At 46.1% G+C, this 18,710-nt stretch overlaps 1 protein-coding gene across 1 annotated transcript in view; it reads left to right on the top strand.

The window, feature by feature from the left end:
- Window positions 1-18,710, top strand: part of LOC119463564 (spastin-like) — a 71,264-nt gene that overhangs the window by 39,178 nt on the left and 13,376 nt on the right. The window contains 7 exon segments of the mRNA XM_037724396.2: window positions 944-1,030; window positions 4,954-5,037; window positions 9,952-10,194; window positions 12,068-12,300; window positions 15,520-15,750; window positions 17,047-17,193; window positions 17,859-17,934. Of these exon segments, the coding sequence (XP_037580324.1) occupies window positions 944-1,030; window positions 4,954-5,037; window positions 9,952-10,194; window positions 12,068-12,300; window positions 15,520-15,750; window positions 17,047-17,193; window positions 17,859-17,934 (1,101 nt within the window).

Below are 18,710 nucleotides of genomic sequence, written 5' to 3'. Positions count from 1 at the left end.
TGCATAGCGGCACGGTGTAATAGCGGTGTGCGTACCAGCGCGGGGGGGGGGGGGGGGGGGGGGGAACTCCGTTCGTTTTGCTCGCCGCCGCAGGCGCGCCCTCTCGTGTCGCCTGCCGTCACCGCCGTTTACCGCAGCGCTCGCGACGGCGTCCCTTTGCGAAGCGCGTATGCTGTTAGCGCCCGATAAAGCCCTTGAAAAATGGAGTGGGCGTAGGAAAAATTGGAGATTTAGTTTTTTTTTTTAAAGTTTCTACAATGGAATAAACCTGATGTGTGAGACAGGCGTGTTCAACGCACTGCGGACGCACGTTCCTGTGTCACAATAGTGCAGTGACATGGTAAAAACGGGAATAATTGGGCGCCACATTTGCTGGAATTAGCTTGGCCAAATTTTATAAGCATGACTTGGGACTTCGATTGTGCTGTGTGGCTGTGGAAACATCCTTCTGTAATGTCTAATGTTTCCACCCGGTCATCAATGGAGTTGCATATTGGCACATTCATTGCACTTTGCTGTAAGGATGGAGTGTGTTTTGATGAATTTCTGTAGTTTCCATTTATTAGATTAACTATGCTACTCTGCGAATTATGTTGCACCGCAACTGGCCCAAGTTCCTAGTTTATTGACATTCACTGCACTTGTAACGTTCACTGAGCTTGTGGATATTGTTGTCCTGATATGCATTACAGCTACTTCGACGTGTTGTTTGATGACTGTTAGTAGATTTAATATGTAAATAGGGCAGTGGCCACAGGAGTTTCTAATGCAACCTGAACTATGCTAGCTGCCATGTCTTCTGATGAATGGTGGAGATGAAGAAATGAGCATAGTGACTCATGATGGATTGAACTGAATCTGCCAATTGAACATGTAAATGTTACTTGCGCAAATGATGCTCATAGTTCCAAGATGAAACTGAACTTCGTCTTCCTGCTTGCAGACCTCAAAGAACTGGCCATCGACCTCTACCGCAAGGGTATCGACGAACTGCAGAAGGGAATTGCCATTGACTTCTCCCAAGGAAAAGGTCAGGTTCCTTATTGCTTTCTCTCTTCTTGGCTTTATATCTGTCTTTAGTCCTTCGACAAATAAAATGGCAGCACTGCTTTGGATGTTGTAGTTAAACCCTAGCAAAAATTCTAATACAAGAACTAAAAGCCTATTAGGTTATTGCCACTAATACAGTCTATTGGTGTATTAGTCTAATAGGCCTATTGGTGTATTAGTCTAATAGGCCTATTGGTGTATTGGTCTAATAGGCCTATTGGTGTATTGGTCTAATAGGCCTATTGGTGTATTGGTCTAATAGGCCTATTGGTGTATTGGTCTAATAGGCCTATTGGCCTAATAGGCCTATTGGTGTATTAGTCTACAATAGGCCTATTAGTGCCCATTAGACTAGCACATCGCTAGTCTAATAGGCCTATTAGTGTATGTCTATTAGGCCTACTAGTCTATTAGGCCTACTAGTCTATTAGGCCTGCTAGTCTATTAGGCCTGCTAGTCTATTAGGCCTGCTAGTCTATTAGGCCTGCTAGTCTATTAGGCCTGCTAGTCTATTAGGCCTGCTAGTCTAACAGGCCTACTAGTCTAACAGGCCTACTAGTCTAACAGGCCTATTTGTGTATTAGTCTAATAGGTATATTGGTGTGAAAGAAAATCTTGCAATGCACCAGATACGGAACGAAAAACGGGTATAACTGCTAAGATTGCTAGGAGCATTTATTAGCACAGCATCTATTTTTACAGATTCCTCTTTCAAGATCTTCGTCAGGTCAGCAATCTTGATTGAGAGCTTTTTGTTGACTTCGACCAAAGGACGTCCTTTTGAGGAAGTGGTTAAAAAAACCTGGACACAGAAATACACACATATAGAAACAGTTAAATGCAGGGGTGCTAGTTCTACCAGTAAACGTTTAAGCTGGCAATATTTGCTTCCAAATTAGAATAATGTGGCTCCGCAATTGATCTTACCAAACTAATTTTAGGACATTGTGATATATGCCAGCTCAAAATGCTTAATATGATGCCACCTGACATGATAGACATGATAGGACAATTATAAAGCACACAAAATCAACATAAGGTGTGTGTTTCATCGAAACTGTAGGCAGATATAAGGAACTCTAGACAGAAATCTTGCACAGCGTTATCGGAAATAGGCATGTCATTGCTGCAACTCGCACAGCAATCGGCGCGACGGCACTGTACAGCAGCACTTACGTCCACCGTCAGGATAAAAAAAAAGAAGAAAACGCATCGTACTGTACTATAGAAGCATAAATAAGTACAATTACCTCAAAATGGTAAATCGGTGCCAGGGAAGATGCTGCACATCGATGCACGCTGATAGCCACAAGGCCATGAAGGACAGGGGTAAAACAGTTGCCTTGCGTTGTTTTGAAGTCACAACAGCATCCATAGATATATACGTATACTACTGCACGAGTGAGATTGCGCAGGCGCTGACACCAGCGAACCTTAAAAACACATCGTTCATTCACGAACACGCACGCACGCCTTGCGTGACGCCTCGCCTTGACATGGCAGCCGTCATTGCACATGTGCTATGCGCAACTACGGTGGACTACAGTCGCAGTTTTATGTCCTTCCCGCCTGCCGTGTTCCCTTCTCTGCAGTGGCGCACCGACGGGGGGGGGGATTCGGGGGTTGTAACCCCCCCCCTCCCTGAGGCCGACTTAACCCCCCCTTTTGTTTAACCCCTTTTCTTTCCTTACGCATTTGAGTGCTGCAACTAAGATGTAAGACGCGCAATCGTCTGCACACTCGCAAAAAGCGCATTTTTTGACAATTTCCTGTAAATAAATCGAAATTAGTGCTGTATAGATGGTATTGGCAAACTGTCAACCCCCCCCTGGCAGAGATCCTGGGTGCGCTATTGCTTCTCTGCCATAGTGCTGTTTGATGTCAATAAATATTACGGCCTTTTATGTGCGGTATCAAGTTGGCAATTTAGGTTACAAATTTAACATTTACTTTATGCGCACTTCAACACAAAATACGACACTGCCGAAACTTCAGCGGCAAACAAATATGGTTGCTGCTATTGCACCGTCATTCGTAATTTGACTGGACACGGCAATTCTGCCTTGCAGATTATGGCTGGTTGATTGCTTTCTTTTTTTTTTGTGGGGAAGTATTCACTGTGCTGTAAACACTATCTGGTTCCTCAACGACTCATCGTGACGAGGCTCAGTGAAGCAAAATTGGCAGGACCATGTAGGCGCACGTCGCTTTTGTGCATGTCGCTGAGAGATGGCCAGTTTCACTAGCTTAGTGCGCTGAAACGAATGCAAATGTGTGAAGCACTGTGCTGCACAATTGTACAGTATAATTTTTAATGATTCAGTGATTAATTAGAAACACCTCTCCATGCAAGCAAGCGGTCACTAGTCCAATTTTTCATCAACTTTCACCAGCAAACAAGAGCTGCGGAATCCAGCACTACATGTTGTATCAGACCAGCAACAATCTGTATAAGGCCAATAGGACCTATTAGTCTAATAGAGAAACTAGTAGACACGCAACACTGTTTGTATAAGACTAATAAGTCTAATGCGCAGGGCCTATTGGTCATATAGGTAAATCTGTGCGACTAGCAGAAATTTCTATTGGTCTAATACAAAACTGTATTAGACTAATACAAACTTCTATTAGAATTTTTGCTAGGGAAGCTAGCCTGAACTCTACTATCATAAGAGGAAGCATTAGCTCATGGCCAACTCCAAGTTCCCTATTCAAGTACTACATCTAAAATCCAGAAACGCTTGCAATTTGCAGCTGTTGTGCCAATGCGACTGAAATTTGTTGCATTTGATGGAAAAAGTTTCTGTCAACAGTTGGAAGCAGAATTCTCATCTAAAACGCAACTTTTTTTGAAAAAAACTCTCCAAGTATTACGATACTCCCTAATGCGTAATTTGAGTGCAGCTCTATACGTGTTTTCATTTCGTCATATATTGGCTGGCGCGGACAATTGGCTGGACATATTGGCTGGCGCGGGCGGCATGGTGCAAATGGATCGAAGTGTGGTGCGACTGCCTCGCATAATCTGGAGATCGCAAGAGCCAGCGCGTGGGTGACGCGTGGGCACGATTCACAGCAGCCGCCATCGACAGACGTCCCAGACAACACGCATTACTCTGGACATTGTTGCCGCACTATGCTTTTCTTCACTCTGTCGCCATACCCTCCTCCGCTTTCCGCCTCATGGTTTCGTTGCACCCTCCTCTCTGCTGTCCTCCTCGCATCTTTCATCTCTCGCGGCGTTACATGTTCGCTCTTTCATCCTTCGCTCATTCACTCGGTTACGCCGAGGACAACGCCGACGCTGGCCGCAGGAACAAGCAGCCTAAGAGCTGCGCTCTGAAATTTACGAGAATTGCCAAGTTTAAAAAGATAGCAATGGGGAGTTGAGTGCGCGGTAATATGATCAAGCGAGCGCTAGGGGGTCAGGGGAGCATGTCTCTCCTATAGCCCAGCCGTGGCTGCACAAAGCAACTTGCGATGCTGAATGCACATGTGGCCCATGCGAGGTTCTCTGTGGCAGGTGCAAAGCTTGGATCGAGTCAAAATGCTGGTCACTCCACGTGCACTGTTTTTTCGGGGCACCTAGTGTTGTAAGTTGTGTAATTTCAAATTCTGGAGACACGTGGAAGCGAAAAGCAGTGGGAAGTGCTCGATTCGAAGGCTGGCGCTCTTCATCACACCAGCGTTGTGACACCGAGTGTTCGCGGTCCTCGAGTGATAGGCATTCATGTTAGCCTTTGTGTGCGTGATACCATGCTTTATACAGCTGACAAAACTATGACCCTTACTTTGTGTAGTTGGCCAATGCTTTGCTATTGCTATGAGTGCTTCACCTTGCAGCCTTTACTGTGACTTTTTTGTAAGGAACTTTGTTTCTGACGTGTATGTTCGCAAATGCAGGTCCTTCCTGGGAGAGAGCACACAGGCTGACGGACAAGATGAGGGTCAACCTTGATATGGCCAAGGACAGGCTCGACTTTCTAGGTTGGTTAGAGGTCTTTTCTGTAGGCCCTAGCTGGGCTAGTCATGCTGTGAGTGCCTTCAGGTGTTTTAAATTGCAGAGCATCTTGGTGTGCTACTTCATCCAGTACTTTATATCTTTGTTTTGTTTTGTTTTGATACCTTTGCTGTACAATTGCTTAAGTATGATTGCAGAAAGCAAGCAAATTATATAACAAGTTGCCTCTTGGAAATTTGAGGTCATTAGAAAGAGGGCCCTATTGTAGTTCAAGATCGTATTGTCTAACTGCCATTGGGCCTTAATGGCTATGTAATTTTACTGTGGGACATGTCATGGCCTTGATTCATGGCCAAGGGGGTTCTATTTTGGTAGAGGTGGAATGCAACAAACTTGTGTACCAAGCTCTGTTTGGGGGCCCGTAAGAAAAAAAAAAGTGGCCCTCTGCAGCAGTCTTGTAGCCACTCTGTCGCTTTGAAATGTCTAACCGAATCAATCACCCAATTATTAATTCCCATTTGCAGAAAGCCTGTCCTTCAGTAGTCTGTGGCCTTCAATAGTATTTGTAAAGTTTACTAAAATGAAAGCCGCCCATTCTCCAATGGCTCAACACCAGAAGACTGATCTTGATAGCTCGTTGTGTTTTCTTTAACTATTGAGCTGCCTATTCAGGGCTTTGATGTGTGCCCAATATTTAGTTCCGTACAGTGCTGAAGTAGTTCATAGTTGCCTTCGTGGTCACGAATGTGAATTTGTCCGAGCACCATGCATTTTTGCCTCTTCACTGCATGGCTTTTTTAATTAGATTGTGTGTGGCAGTACTTGGCAGTGACGGCTTCCGCGTGAATTTGTAGTTTGCATGAAGTGAAGTTGTCGTTGAAAGCCTGCAGTACATGCACACTGTAGCTGCCGTACCACTCGCTGCACAGAAACATTGCAAAATGGACCTGTGTTCTTGCCTGCTCTGCAGTTGTGTATCAGCTTTGCCCCGCTGCACCTGTGCAGTACTTTCATGCAGCATTCACTCAAATTTGGTACCTAGTGAATTGCCGTCAACTGCCATAGAAACCCAGTGCTTTCTAGACTAGGAATCGGGTGGCAAGCCATGTAAAGTTCGCAAAGGTTTGTAGGATGCGGGTTACATGTCAAATGTGAGATTCTTATGTGTTAGTGCAGGGTGCTTCGAATTTATTGCATCACTGCGTAGCTTGCGAAAGCTGCTGCAGATGGAAACTTTGAATTCAGTGCTATGTATTGAGGCGTAAACTTGTGTAGCCAGCTTTACATAACTGGCTGTGAGGCTCCACAGTGGCACGTTGACAGTAAAAGAGGGCTTTCAGCTGCCTAAACAACACATCCGTATTCATGGCTTCAGAATGGCGCAACAAGGAAGACGAAAGATCACACAACCACAAGCGCCGACTCACTCGGCGCTTGTGTTCGTGTGATCTTTCGCCTTTTCGCCTTCCTTGTTGCGCCGTTCTGAAGCCATGCATCTGTACCAACTCGTCCAATTGTCAGTGATATCCATATTCCATCCATATTTCATATTCACATATGGATTTCGACTTGAAGCCTCTGCTCAACTTCAATGCTGCCACTTCACTGAAGAGGGCGCTGTGCTTCACCAATGCCCCTTTTCGAAAGGCAATTCGCTCGCATTCATGATTCCTTTATGAACAGAAGCTGCTTGAGAAATGCTCCTTCATTTTATCACGGCCGAGTAATATTAGATAGTGCCTGGTTACAAAATTTTTGCCATGAAATCGCTGAGGATCTTTATCCGACTTATCTAAGTGAAGGGACCACTTCAGTGGAGGGGAGGGGTGGTGCTGCTCTGTATTTGTAAAGTTGATGTTGAGTGTCGTATGGAAGCATGCGCAATAATTTCATTGTAAGACTTTTGACTGCTACATTGCCACATGTCCAGGGCTTGAGACACCTGTGCTAGAAGTGGGCCGACTGTCAACTTGAGGCTACCCCCAGATAAATTGTGTGCAATACAGTCAAACCTCGTTAATACGTAGTTGGCCGGGAATGACGTTTGGGTACGCACTAAGCGATGTACGAATTAACCGTCAGTGCCGGTTTAGCGGCTACTTACCAGCCAGAAAAGAACGCCACGATCCCCACAAACACACTCACGCACACACAGGCACGCTAGCTTTATTCACTGGCAGGCAGCAAAAAGTCAGTTATTTTCACTTGCCGCCGTGGTGGCCTCGCCGCGACGACGGCATCTTCGAAGTCAGCAAGTCCAGCAGCCAGTTTGTCCATTAGGCCTCGCTTCTCTGCGAACGCTCGCATCACTGCCACAGCACGCGCCGCGTCGGATAGTGAAGGGCCGTCGTCCACTTCGACATCGCTGTCCTCCTCACTTTCGCTTGAAGCTGGACGAGGTGCGACGGCAGCAACAATGTCGCTGTCTGAAAAGTCCGGGGAGGTGGTCACGTCGCCGTCGACATCTCGGAAGGTGCCGAAGTTCACCTCCTCATCTGCTGCACCTTGCCGCTCGAGCACTTCAACCAAAAGGTTCTCGCAGTCCTCGGCGTCTTCACCGTCCGCGTCGTCGTCACCTTCAAGTATTTTGAATTGCGCTCGCGCGAAACAATTCTGTATTGTTGCCGGCTGGACCTCCCTCCATGAGTGCGCGAGTAGGTGTACAGCGCCCAGTAGGTCTATGGTGTACGTTTTGCCGCTATCCATAACGAGCAACATCCTCCGTAGCAGATTTTTGCGGTACGTCTGCTTCACTGAGCGGATGATGCCCTGATCGAGGGGCTGGGCGAGCGCTGTCGTGTTCGGGGGCAAAAAGAGCAGCTTAATTGCCGTCAGGTTGTCCAAATCGACATGCGCCGACGCATTGTCGAGAACGATCAGGACATTCCTTTTCTTGGCAGCAAAACGGCGGTCCAGCTGGCGCACATACTCCTCGAACAGCTGAGCAGTCATCCACGCCTTTTTGTTGTGCTTGTAAATGACATCGGATGGCAAACGGGCGCCTTTGAAGCAACGCGGTTTTCCGTACCTGCCGATCACCATCAGTGGCAGCTTCTCACTACCGGTCATGTTGACGCCGAAAGCGAACGATACCCGATTATTGGCATGTTTCCCGCCGGTGCACTTTTCATTCTTAAATGCCAATGTCCTGTCTGGAAGCAGGCAGTAGAAAAGTGCCGACTCATCAAAATTGAAAATGTCGGCGGCATCGTAGGCTGCCAAGGCTTCCTGCAATTCGTTGTGCTGCCACTCATCAGCGCCTTCTTTGTCCGCTGCAGCAGCCTCACCGCAAACAGCTTTCCCCACTATGCTGTAGCGAGCTTTAAATCTCGACAACCAGCCGTTGCTGCAGGCAAAACCGGTGCAATTCAGCTGAGCTGCGAAAGTTAGCGCTTTCTCAGCCAGAAGGGGTCCACTGACTGGCAGGTTCATGCTACGCGCCTTCTTCAACCAAAGCAGCAGGGCCTTTTCTACTTCGGGAAAAGCAGAGTCTCTGATGCGGCACCTCTTCAGATTGCTGCCTGAGCCACCCCGCAACTTTTCGCGAGCGTTCCATATTCCGCACACAGTCGTCAGAGGCAAGTTCTTCTCACGGGCTACCGCAGATTTCTTCGCTCCATTTTCAATGGTGCGAATGATTTCCAGTTTTTCCTTTACACTCAAAACGTGATACGGCATAACAGTCTTCACGTGCAAATTAAATCGCACAATACGCGCACCAAACAATTAAAAAAAAAAGGACACGCCGCGCAAAAGAACGTTGTAAAAGCACACAACACTACGCAAAAGCACACCACCACTGCCGTTAGCACTGGTGGACACAGGAGAATGAAAGAAAAGAATAAAGAAACGTGGCGTTTGAGCCGTTACGATGCTTGGATTGGATTCCAAAGTGACAGCGAATTCCCCTACCCTCAGCTCCTGCGGGCTACCAGAAGCTAATCTCGAAGGCCACACTTTTGCGCCCTTTGATCGGCAACAACCGTACGAACAAAAAATACGTCGACGTGGCCATGTTGTGACGTCACTACGCTGACAATTGTAGTTTACCAATCTCGAAGGCCATGCTTTTGCGCGCTTCGATCGGCAACTCCTGTCGTCGCCACTGAAATTTTGGCGATTTTCTGCCCGTGAACATATAAAAACAAAGAAAATGGTACGTACTAACCGTATGTAATGCAACAAGCGACTACGGCTTAAGCGGTCAGCCAATACATGGGGTTCAATGGGGACCGGGTGGGGGAATCTTCGCGACTATGTTTAAACCGGACTTACACATTAAGCGGGTACGTATTAACGAGGTTTGACTGTAGTAGCTCAAGAGAGAGTACAGTGGCAAATAGAAGGCTAGCATGACATTGTTGCTATCCATTTATTCGTGCTCTCATTCTTTTTTGTGCTAATAAAGTGAGGAATCAAGCACACCTAGTGCACTTTGGTATCCTAAATTGAAATGAGTATTTCGTATGTAACATAAAGCTCCTTAAAATATCACGAAATTTGCCTGGTTCGTTACGAAGCGTTTTGATTACTGAACCATAAATAGCATGGCTAACGTGGTTATACCAAATCAGTCTGAAATAAATAATATGCAAAATAATTTAGATAGCACAAACCTTCGAGCATAAATTTTTCGTGCACTATAGAAGAAAAATTTTCATATCGGCAATCTTTGGTACTGCAATTAGTCTTGCCCAGGTGGATGTACGATACAAGTTAAAGAAATTGTAGCTGCAGTTGCTCTTTCCTAGCGGGGTCCTTCCTTGTAACTTACATTTACAATAACTTATTAGTAATGCCAACGAGAATGCGAGAAGTAAAAGGTGACAATTTTTGGCTGGCATCAGGCATTGACATTTTAGCGAGCTTATTAGTGCGATGGCATGCTGCTTGCACCCCATGTTGCTGCTGCATGCGTCTTGCGTTTGCATGCTGCGCAGAGAGCATGGTCAAGATTGAGCACCTTGGAGATGAGCTGCCCTGGCATGCGGGGGTGGCCCGCCCCCAGGCCAACCAGAAGCGGCGAGCATGGCAGAAAGTGGCGCCTGGCCAGGACGCAGCCACAAATCAGGATGGCCCCTCGTGGCTAAAGATGGCCGAAAACGGCAGTGCCAATGGTCAGCCGGGCGACAGGCACAAGCGCTGCATGTCGCCGACGCTGTCGCCCAAGACGCCATCTGGTGGTTAGTGCCCTTGTTATGCAATCTGCGCTGCCCGGCACTTGAAGGTGATTTGTTGTCTTGCGATAGCGAAATACTTGCGTTGCCCTTCGCTGAGAATGAATGGTAAATGAGGCCCGATATGCTGTGGCCAGTGTTTGTTTGTGGTTTAGTGGCGATGGAAAAGAATTGGAACTGGTGACCGGTGATAGCCAAGGCAGTATTAGGATAAAGGGCGGTGCGTCTGACATGTTTACAGCGGGAGTGCCAGGCCGTTCCCATTTTCGCACTCGAAGGTAGTTCGGTAGAAAGCTGCAGTTATGGCTGGTCAGCATATGAATGCAAGTTAGGAAAGTCGTGATATATATTCACTATCGCTCCGACACTGTTCTTGTAGATAGCATTCAACCTCTCTGCATCACTAGCGTGGTAAGAGCTCAAAGTGTTGCTATATGCCTATTCCTGCACAGTCGTGTACTGTTGTTTCCCCATTCCGGTCTCTTGTGCTAGTCTTCTTTTTTTCATTGGCGCTGTACCAATGCTCAGCCATACGGCAAGCACACATGCTCCTTGTCGCCCAGGGTGATCGCAGCTTTGGACTGTAGTATGTGCCGAGTGTTCTTTGACTGCATTTGATCGTGATCTGATAAGTACTGGCTGTAAACAGTTGTGCCAGGTACCAGCTGTGTGACAGATAAAGGATGTTGCCTTCCACTGTTGCCCAAGGTGCCATTTGGTGATCCGTGCTTCCTGCTGTTATCTGTTCTAATTGGCTTTTGACTGCAGTACATTATCTTAGTGTTGAAGGGTTCTCTTTTTCCCTGTATTGAGAATAGTTAAGGGTTAATGATAAGCATAGCGTTTAAAAGACGTGAAGACACTGGTGTGGGGGATACTTCAAAACCCTGATAACTGATGTATTCATAATTATTGTGGAATATAATGTAAGAATACATACTACCTAGTACTGCCATGCACATAAATGGTATGTAATATACTACAATATAAAAGACAATTGCAAATTGTAAATTTCTTAATTAGCAATATAAACTACGCAGTGATACAAGTATGGCCATTTTCTTGCATTCTAAGCTACTGCTCATGGTATGAGTTGGCAGTTTGGTATTGCAGAATTGTAATTACAGCTTAACTTGATACCACTTGTGCCCCTTAAAACAATTTGCTGACTTGGAGTCAAGTACGCTAGTAGCTGAAGTTGGCAATACTTTTCGCAGCAGTTGGCTTATGAGTCCCCTCGTGAGGTTTGGCCATTTTAAACAAGCGTAGGCTATATATGATGCGCTGACGATAAGTATTACGGCGCAGCATGTTGTGAAAGCAGCTGAAATGTCAAACCTAACGCTGCAGGCCTTCCCTTTCGAAACCCACTCGCAGCCTGTGTCGCGGTCACACGCACAAGTGCCTTTTCGCACTGCATGTTTCGTCACTCACCATACCTAATCATCCTAATCATCCATAAATGTGGAAGGCGCTACGCCGCAAGAGAGGAAGAGCGAAAATAAAGTAAGCGGGGCTCAACGACATGGTTTGACCCTTGGCTCCAGTATAGAAGGCAGGGAAGTAAACTGCTGGGTACGCAACTAGAGGCATAGGGTGTCTTGTCTCCGTTGGCAGTGACACTCTCCTCCTGGTGGCAAGGTGACAGGACATTTAATTTATAATGAACCTCCTATAATGAACTGATCTGAAAAATTATTTTGGTGGAACCAAAATTATTTTGGTGGAACGCTCCTTAAGTAGCCATTTTACAGCTTCCATTGTATAACCAGAATTTGCAAGGGGACAGGATAAAAAAAATGAAGTACTAGTGTAGGGCAGGCACACAGCTTTTAAACGAAGGGCGCATAAATGCTTTCTCTTGCATTTCCTGCTGCAGTCACACTGAAGAACCAGGTAGCAACAACGTCGCGGCCAGGAGTGGCGACGCAGGCAGTCACTCCGAGGGCCCAGACGCTGCCTCGCAACACGACGACTGGGGGCGCCCGGACGACGGCCAAGTCCCCATCACGGCTTGGTCGACCGGCCGCCAATGATGCTGCGGCGACGCCAACGCCAACGGCAGCAAGGCGGCGGATAAACCAGCAACAGCCGAATGCCCAGCAGCCCAGGGTACGAGAATCTGCAATGACCAGACTGGCTTCATAGTTGAGAATAGGTTGAAAGTTAAAGGGACAGTGTGAGTGTGTGTGCGCGTGCACTTCAGAAATGTAGGTTTGCTGTTAAAGGGAACACTAATCTACTACTCTCATTTGGCTGGTGCCAGTGCACCAGCCAAGTGCGTGGGGGATGCGCGCCTTCATGGAGAGCGAATGCACAGCAGAGAGCAAACGCAACTTCCATTGCGCTAAAGGCTGGGGGGGTATGGGAGCGAGCGAGCGAGGGATGGGGGGCGATGCTGTGCTGCGGCACCAAATGTGTATCTTGCAACCAGGCGCAAGGGGACCTGGCGATGCAATCTCCCACGCGAAAGGAGCAAAGCGGGGAGGCAGTGCGGGAGGCAGTGCAGGAGGGAGGAGGAGGAGGAGGGGGGTAGGGAAGGGGGGCGGCGGCTTCTACTCTGCCAACAAATGCGTTTGCGCCTGTGCCGGCTGTCGGTGTTGTCGCGCGATCCGTATCTTGAAAGCGATCTCCACATGGTTCTGACCTTTGTATGCGCTACGCTTGCGCCGCTCAGTTTCCGTTGAAGCGATCGACCGCACGAAGCTGCGCTCGCTGCGCGGCGGCCGCGTTTTCCCACGCCTGCGTTTTGACAGTGGTTGTCTGCGGTCATCCAGTCTATTCAGGTTTGTTTGTACGCGTTGACACCACGCTTGATAATTCAGTTAGTAAGCGAATGTGTCCAAGTTTATTCAGCCGATAAAACTACTATCCCTACTCCCTTATAGCTCTCTACTAATTTGCTATCGCAATTGATGCTTCGCCTTTCGGGCGAAACTGAGATATTAAAAAAAAAATATTACTTTGTCTGCTTCATGTGAAGATCGTGGGTACTTGGACATTAACCTTTCAATGTTCGTGAATTTAAACGGACGCAAAACTCCCAGTCGTACGCTCCGATTCTCGGATACGCGCGGTCTACATGTTTTGCATACATGCAGGGCTTGAAAATCGTTGTTTTGGTTATAGTGCGGTACCGCTTATAGTGCAGATATTCACGACTCCAGTGACTTATGTTATAAGCGGTCTACACTGTATCTCTGATAACACAATATCTTGGCTATTGCTGAGATGTGGCGTAAAGGCCTGCCTACAGATATTTAGGCGAACATGTCCAATTGAATGTATCAGCCACATATTTCCCATAAAGAACACATTCTCTTTATTAATACTACTCTTATTACTGTTATTACATTCCTGTATTACTACTGAGGTGTTCCCTTTAACAGTCGGCCATACTTGGACAGTGCAGGAGAACACACCATATTCCAGTAGTGTAGCTGTTATGTAACGTGAGGTGGGCATTCTCAAGATGGTAAATTCACATGCACACACATACACATCACATGCACATGCGCTCACAAGTAGAACCAAAAATTTATTATATTTGTGGTAAATATCTTTAATATATCAATCTGTACCAGCGTGCAAGGCCTAGTGTTTTGAAAATGCTGGATCCTATTCACCACCTAGGCATCCGCCTTGCTACAGGTGCCTTCAGGACTAGTCCTGTACAAAGCCTGTACGTCGAATCAGACGTATGGTGTCTATTCTTCCAAAGGACATATTTAAGCTTCTCTTATGCCTTGAAGGTAAAATCATCAGTAGACCACCCATGTCACTCAATTATTCACGACTTGTCCACGGCCGGGCTGTTCCATAACCGCCCAGCCACTAGGCCTCCTTTGTCCCTCCGATTGGAAGCACTGTCAGAAGAAACAGGCGTCCCTCTTCTAGAGAATATCCTAATGGCTCCTACTAGGCTTCCACCACCTTGGGAGTGGCAGACCATCCAGTACGATATCTCTTTCGTAGAAATATCAAAATGGGCACCTGAAGCACACATACATTCGAATTTTCTTGAACTTCGGGAGAAGTATTCTTGCAGTGAATATTATATGGACGCCTCCAAATCGTTTACTGGTGTTGCTTACGCAGCTTTGGGACCGTCTCTTTCAGTGTCCGGGGCACTAAATCCACATACAAGTATTTTTACAGCGGAAGCATACGCAATACTTTCAGCAGTTACACATAAAACAAATGAATATTACAAATGCAATTGTGTTCAGACTCATTGAGTGTCGTTAGAGCTCTAATGAGTCTACGAAAACACAAGAATTCAGTTTATAACGAACTGTACAGCTTGCTATGCTCAGCTTACAAGGACAACCAAGTAATCATAATATGCTGGGTACCTGGCCATAGCCGCATTAAAGGCAACGTAGCTGTAGACGAAAGTGCCACTTCAGTAGTTTTTGAACATACGAACAGAAACATAGCCATCCCTTCCACTGACCTAAAGCCTTTCTTGCGCCATGAATTACGAAAATATTGGCTAAGGCAGTGGGATAATCAAGTGCAAAATAAGCTACATGTAATCAAGCCAAGAATTGGGAAATGGATATCTCAGAAAACAACAAGACACAAGGAAGTGCTTCTTTGCAGGTTAAGGATGGGACATACCTATGGAACACACTCGTATCTCCTTACAGGAAGTGATCCTCCGACATGTGATAGGTGTGGCGACATACTTACAGTTCTCCATGTTCTTATCCAGTGCCCAGAAATAGAAGCTCAGCGTAAAAAGTACTTTTATCCCGCGTATCGTGAGCACATCCCTCTTCACCCAGCGTTCTTTCTTAGCCATGAGCCGCTTTTTAATTTTAATGCCGTCTTAAAGTTTTTAGCAGATTTAAACACGTTACAAGTCATCTGGCCAGGGTATCTGCAGGCTGCAGCTGCAGTGCAAAAACATTTTACAGCACGTGCCTCTCAGTCCTTGATTTCAAGGACCTCTTGAGGCAATAGTGCTATTGCATATACTTTATTATGTCACCGCTTTGTAACGAAACCTTTACGCTCATAGCTCACATCATTAGTCTTTGTCATTATTTTAACACTCATATATTTTACGCAATTATTAGCGATTTGTTTTAGGCCTCTTTACAGCCACCTTTTATGTACCATTTGCATCCTACTGTGCACTCCATCCATAATACATTCAGAAGCCATCACCATGTGTCATGGCGCTCTTTGCCCATAGCTGGCCCTTGCGCCATTAAACACTATACATCATCAATCTGTACCAGCGGTGCAGCTCCTGTTCACTGACTTCTTTCGAAGCCAAGCTAAAGCGCGATATTCGAACGCAACGCTTACTTTGTTTGCCAGGGTCGACAGCAGCCTCCTGGGGTCGCACGACCCGGTGCCCGAGGCTCTTTTCGTGGTGGTGAAGGGAGGCGGGTTTCAACGCTCAAGGGTGTTGACTCTCGGCTGGCACACATGATCCTGGATGAGATCGTGGATGGCGGCCCTGAGGTGCTCTTCAGCGACATTGCTGGCCAGGAAGTGGCCAAGCAGGCCCTCAGCGAGATGGTCATACTGCCTACAGATCGGCCAGAGGTGAGTTGGCAGCGCTTATGCAACTAGGGATGTGGGTAGCAAGTGTTGCAAAACTTTTGCTTGAAACACACACACTTTTCGGAATGAATATCTCTAAACTGGTGCCATCCTGAAAATTTGTTCCAAGTGGATACACCTTGCGAACTTGCCGGCTGCACTTTGTAAATTGTAATATGTGCTGTAAAGTAATTTGTTAGAAACCTAATTAGGGAATGTCTTAACTATTCTTTTAAGAAGACTGTTACTTACTTTTAAGTATTCATTTTTCCTTTGGCGAACAAGTGATTGGAAGACACTTATTAACGAAGCCGTTTTACTGCCATCCTTACACCTATTTACCTTACAAATTTGGCAGTGATTTTTTTGCCCGTACGATGTGCTCTGTTTGAAATGTTTGGTTGTAGTGGAGCATTGTGTTGCTTTGACAAAATATGTACTTCTTTCCTTGTTTTATTGTTTGTCAATTTGCAGAACCCAGCAAATGCAAATCCACTCTGTTAAAACCCTGCATTGGCGTGGCAGTATTCATAAGTAATCTTAATAAATCTTGGGCAAGTTGGTGTGATTTAGAAAACAAGATTCTAGGGTGCTAAAAAGACACACGCAAGGTAGAAACACACAGAGCGCCATGTGGGTCTGTGCATTTCTCCCTTAGGTGTGTCTTTTTAGTAACCTAAACTCGTGTTTTCCAAATAAATAATGCATTCCGATTTCTCGTTTTACTAATGTACGCCGCTTTTAGTAATCCAGTGCAATGACTAGAATGAAGCTTTCTGTCTCCGGTGATTTTTGCAAATCCTGTATGGTATAAAAAAAAAAAAACACCCACATGAAATTCAAGGTTCTTTTATTTCTGTACTTATCACATTATGGTGCGTTACGGTTTGATAGGATAGGCATATCAAGCATGAACGCATGTGAACAGGACAGAGCTAACGCTATCAACTGATGCGTGGCACAGTGGTGGAAAAGAATGCAGATGCAAAAAACTATCTGATCATGCTCATGGGAAGGCATCGCCAACCTGCTAGTATTCACGAACTTGCATGTTCATATTATCGAACAATATCGGTTTAGATGGTACTTATTCTTTATGCAGGGATAATCCAAGCATGGCTCATACTCGTGCTACCAACTATAAGACAGTTTTTCATCTTTGCTCCCAAATAGAACTTCCCCATAATTTCATGCTTTCTGTTGTTCTAAAGCCGTTGGGTATATATTGTTGAGCATTAATCTTGTTTCACGTGGTTGTGCTACATATCTAAGGTTTTATATTTCTTTCATCTGCTACAGCTGTTCACAGGTCTGAGGGCACCACCCAAGGGCCTGTTGCTCTTTGGGCCCCCGGGCAACGGCAAGACCATGCTGGCCAAGGCAGTGGCCCACGAGTCCCACTCCACGTTCCTCAACATCAGCGCGGCTTCACTCACTTCCAAATACGTGCGTACCTCTTTGTGGAGAATCTGGTGGCTGCACTTCAACAGGGGGGCAATGTTTGGGCTAGGTGGAGTTGCGACGGAAGTTTGAAGGAGCATTGCACAAAGCTGCACTGGCTGCTGTGATTTAATCAACGTGGCTTTTCCATAGAAAAGCATGTGTGCTGTTTTGAAGGGTACTTGTATGGGCCAGTTTGTGAGGCATGGTTAAGTAGAAAGCATAGAGGACAGAACTGCAAGGCGATGAAATGGATGGGACGGACAGTTCTTTGTAGCACCTGTCCCATCTCTTTCCTCGTCATAGCTTGCTCTTGTCAACACAGCTCCTGTGGTTCGTACAACCTTTTGTCCTTCCCGTTCATCAACCATGCCAGCAGAACAAGTTTACCAGTCTAGGTGACACACCACCTCTTTTTATAAAGATCTGTTCTTTGTGGTGATCAATAGGATCTTTACATTTTCTTCAAAAAAAAGCAGCCTATTTTGAATTGCAGCTGCCTAAGAAGAGTGCTTCTAAGCTTTGTGTCCTTGAACAGGAAAATCTAGCTAGGCCCTATTTTGAAGCTATATCTCAGATTGTTTGCATTGGCATGGTGCTCGTTCTATTAGCCGGAGCGATTGTGCTATTCATTGTCATTGAGCCTCTTTTTTTTTTCCTTATTAATGAAGGTTGGCGAAGGTGAAAAGCTGGTGCGAGCCCTGTTTGCAGTTGCACGAGAACTGCAACCCAGCATCATCTTCATTGGTAAGTGATGGCCACTGCCTCCTGTATGCTGCTCAAATGCTTACTCGATTGCATAGCTGCTGCTGATGCTTCCAAGTTTTTCATTAGATTAGCGAATTCAGGATTGTTCTACGATTTGTCACATGTTTTAACCTTTACAAAAAGTTCTGTTTGGGAAGAAGTTTTTCCCTACGGATAAACGGAGGCGACGTTTAGCTGTGGCACCAAATGCATATCTTGCGACCGGGCACAAGGGGAACTGGCGACTTAATCTCCCTCGCGAAAGGAGGAAAGCAGGAAGGCAGCGCGGGAGGGAGGGGGTATGGCTTCTCTGCCAGCAACTGCATACTTGTGCTTGCGCGGCTCCGGACTGTCTCGTGCACCGTATCTGGAAAGCGATCTCCACACGGCTCTTACCTTTGTATGCGCTGTGCTTTCGCCGCTCAGTTTCTGTTGAAGCTATAGACCACACGAACCTTCACTTGCTACTGCAGCCGTGCTTGCTCACGCCAGCATTTTGACAGTGGTTGTCTGCGGTCATCGAGTGTACTCTATTCATGCTTGTATGTGCATGCTGACACCGTGCTTGTTAATTCAATTAGTAAGTAAATGTGTCCAAGTTTATGCAGCTGATAAAACTACTAACCTTACTCCGTATAGCTCTCTACTAATTTGCTATCACAATTAATGCTTAGCCTTTTGGGCAAAACTGCGACTTCATCCACTTTCATTTCCATTTATTTATCATTTCTCTAATTCAATTAAGAACTACAAATTTCCCCTATGTTATCCTTGGT

This window comes from Dermacentor silvarum, chromosome 9 (assembly GCF_013339745.2).
Source record: "Dermacentor silvarum isolate Dsil-2018 chromosome 9, BIME_Dsil_1.4, whole genome shotgun sequence".
NCBI lineage: Eukaryota > Metazoa > Arthropoda > Arachnida > Ixodida > Ixodidae > Dermacentor > Dermacentor silvarum.
The sequence above is the reverse complement of the archived record's forward strand: the minus strand, read 5'-3'. Positions and strand labels throughout refer to the sequence as shown.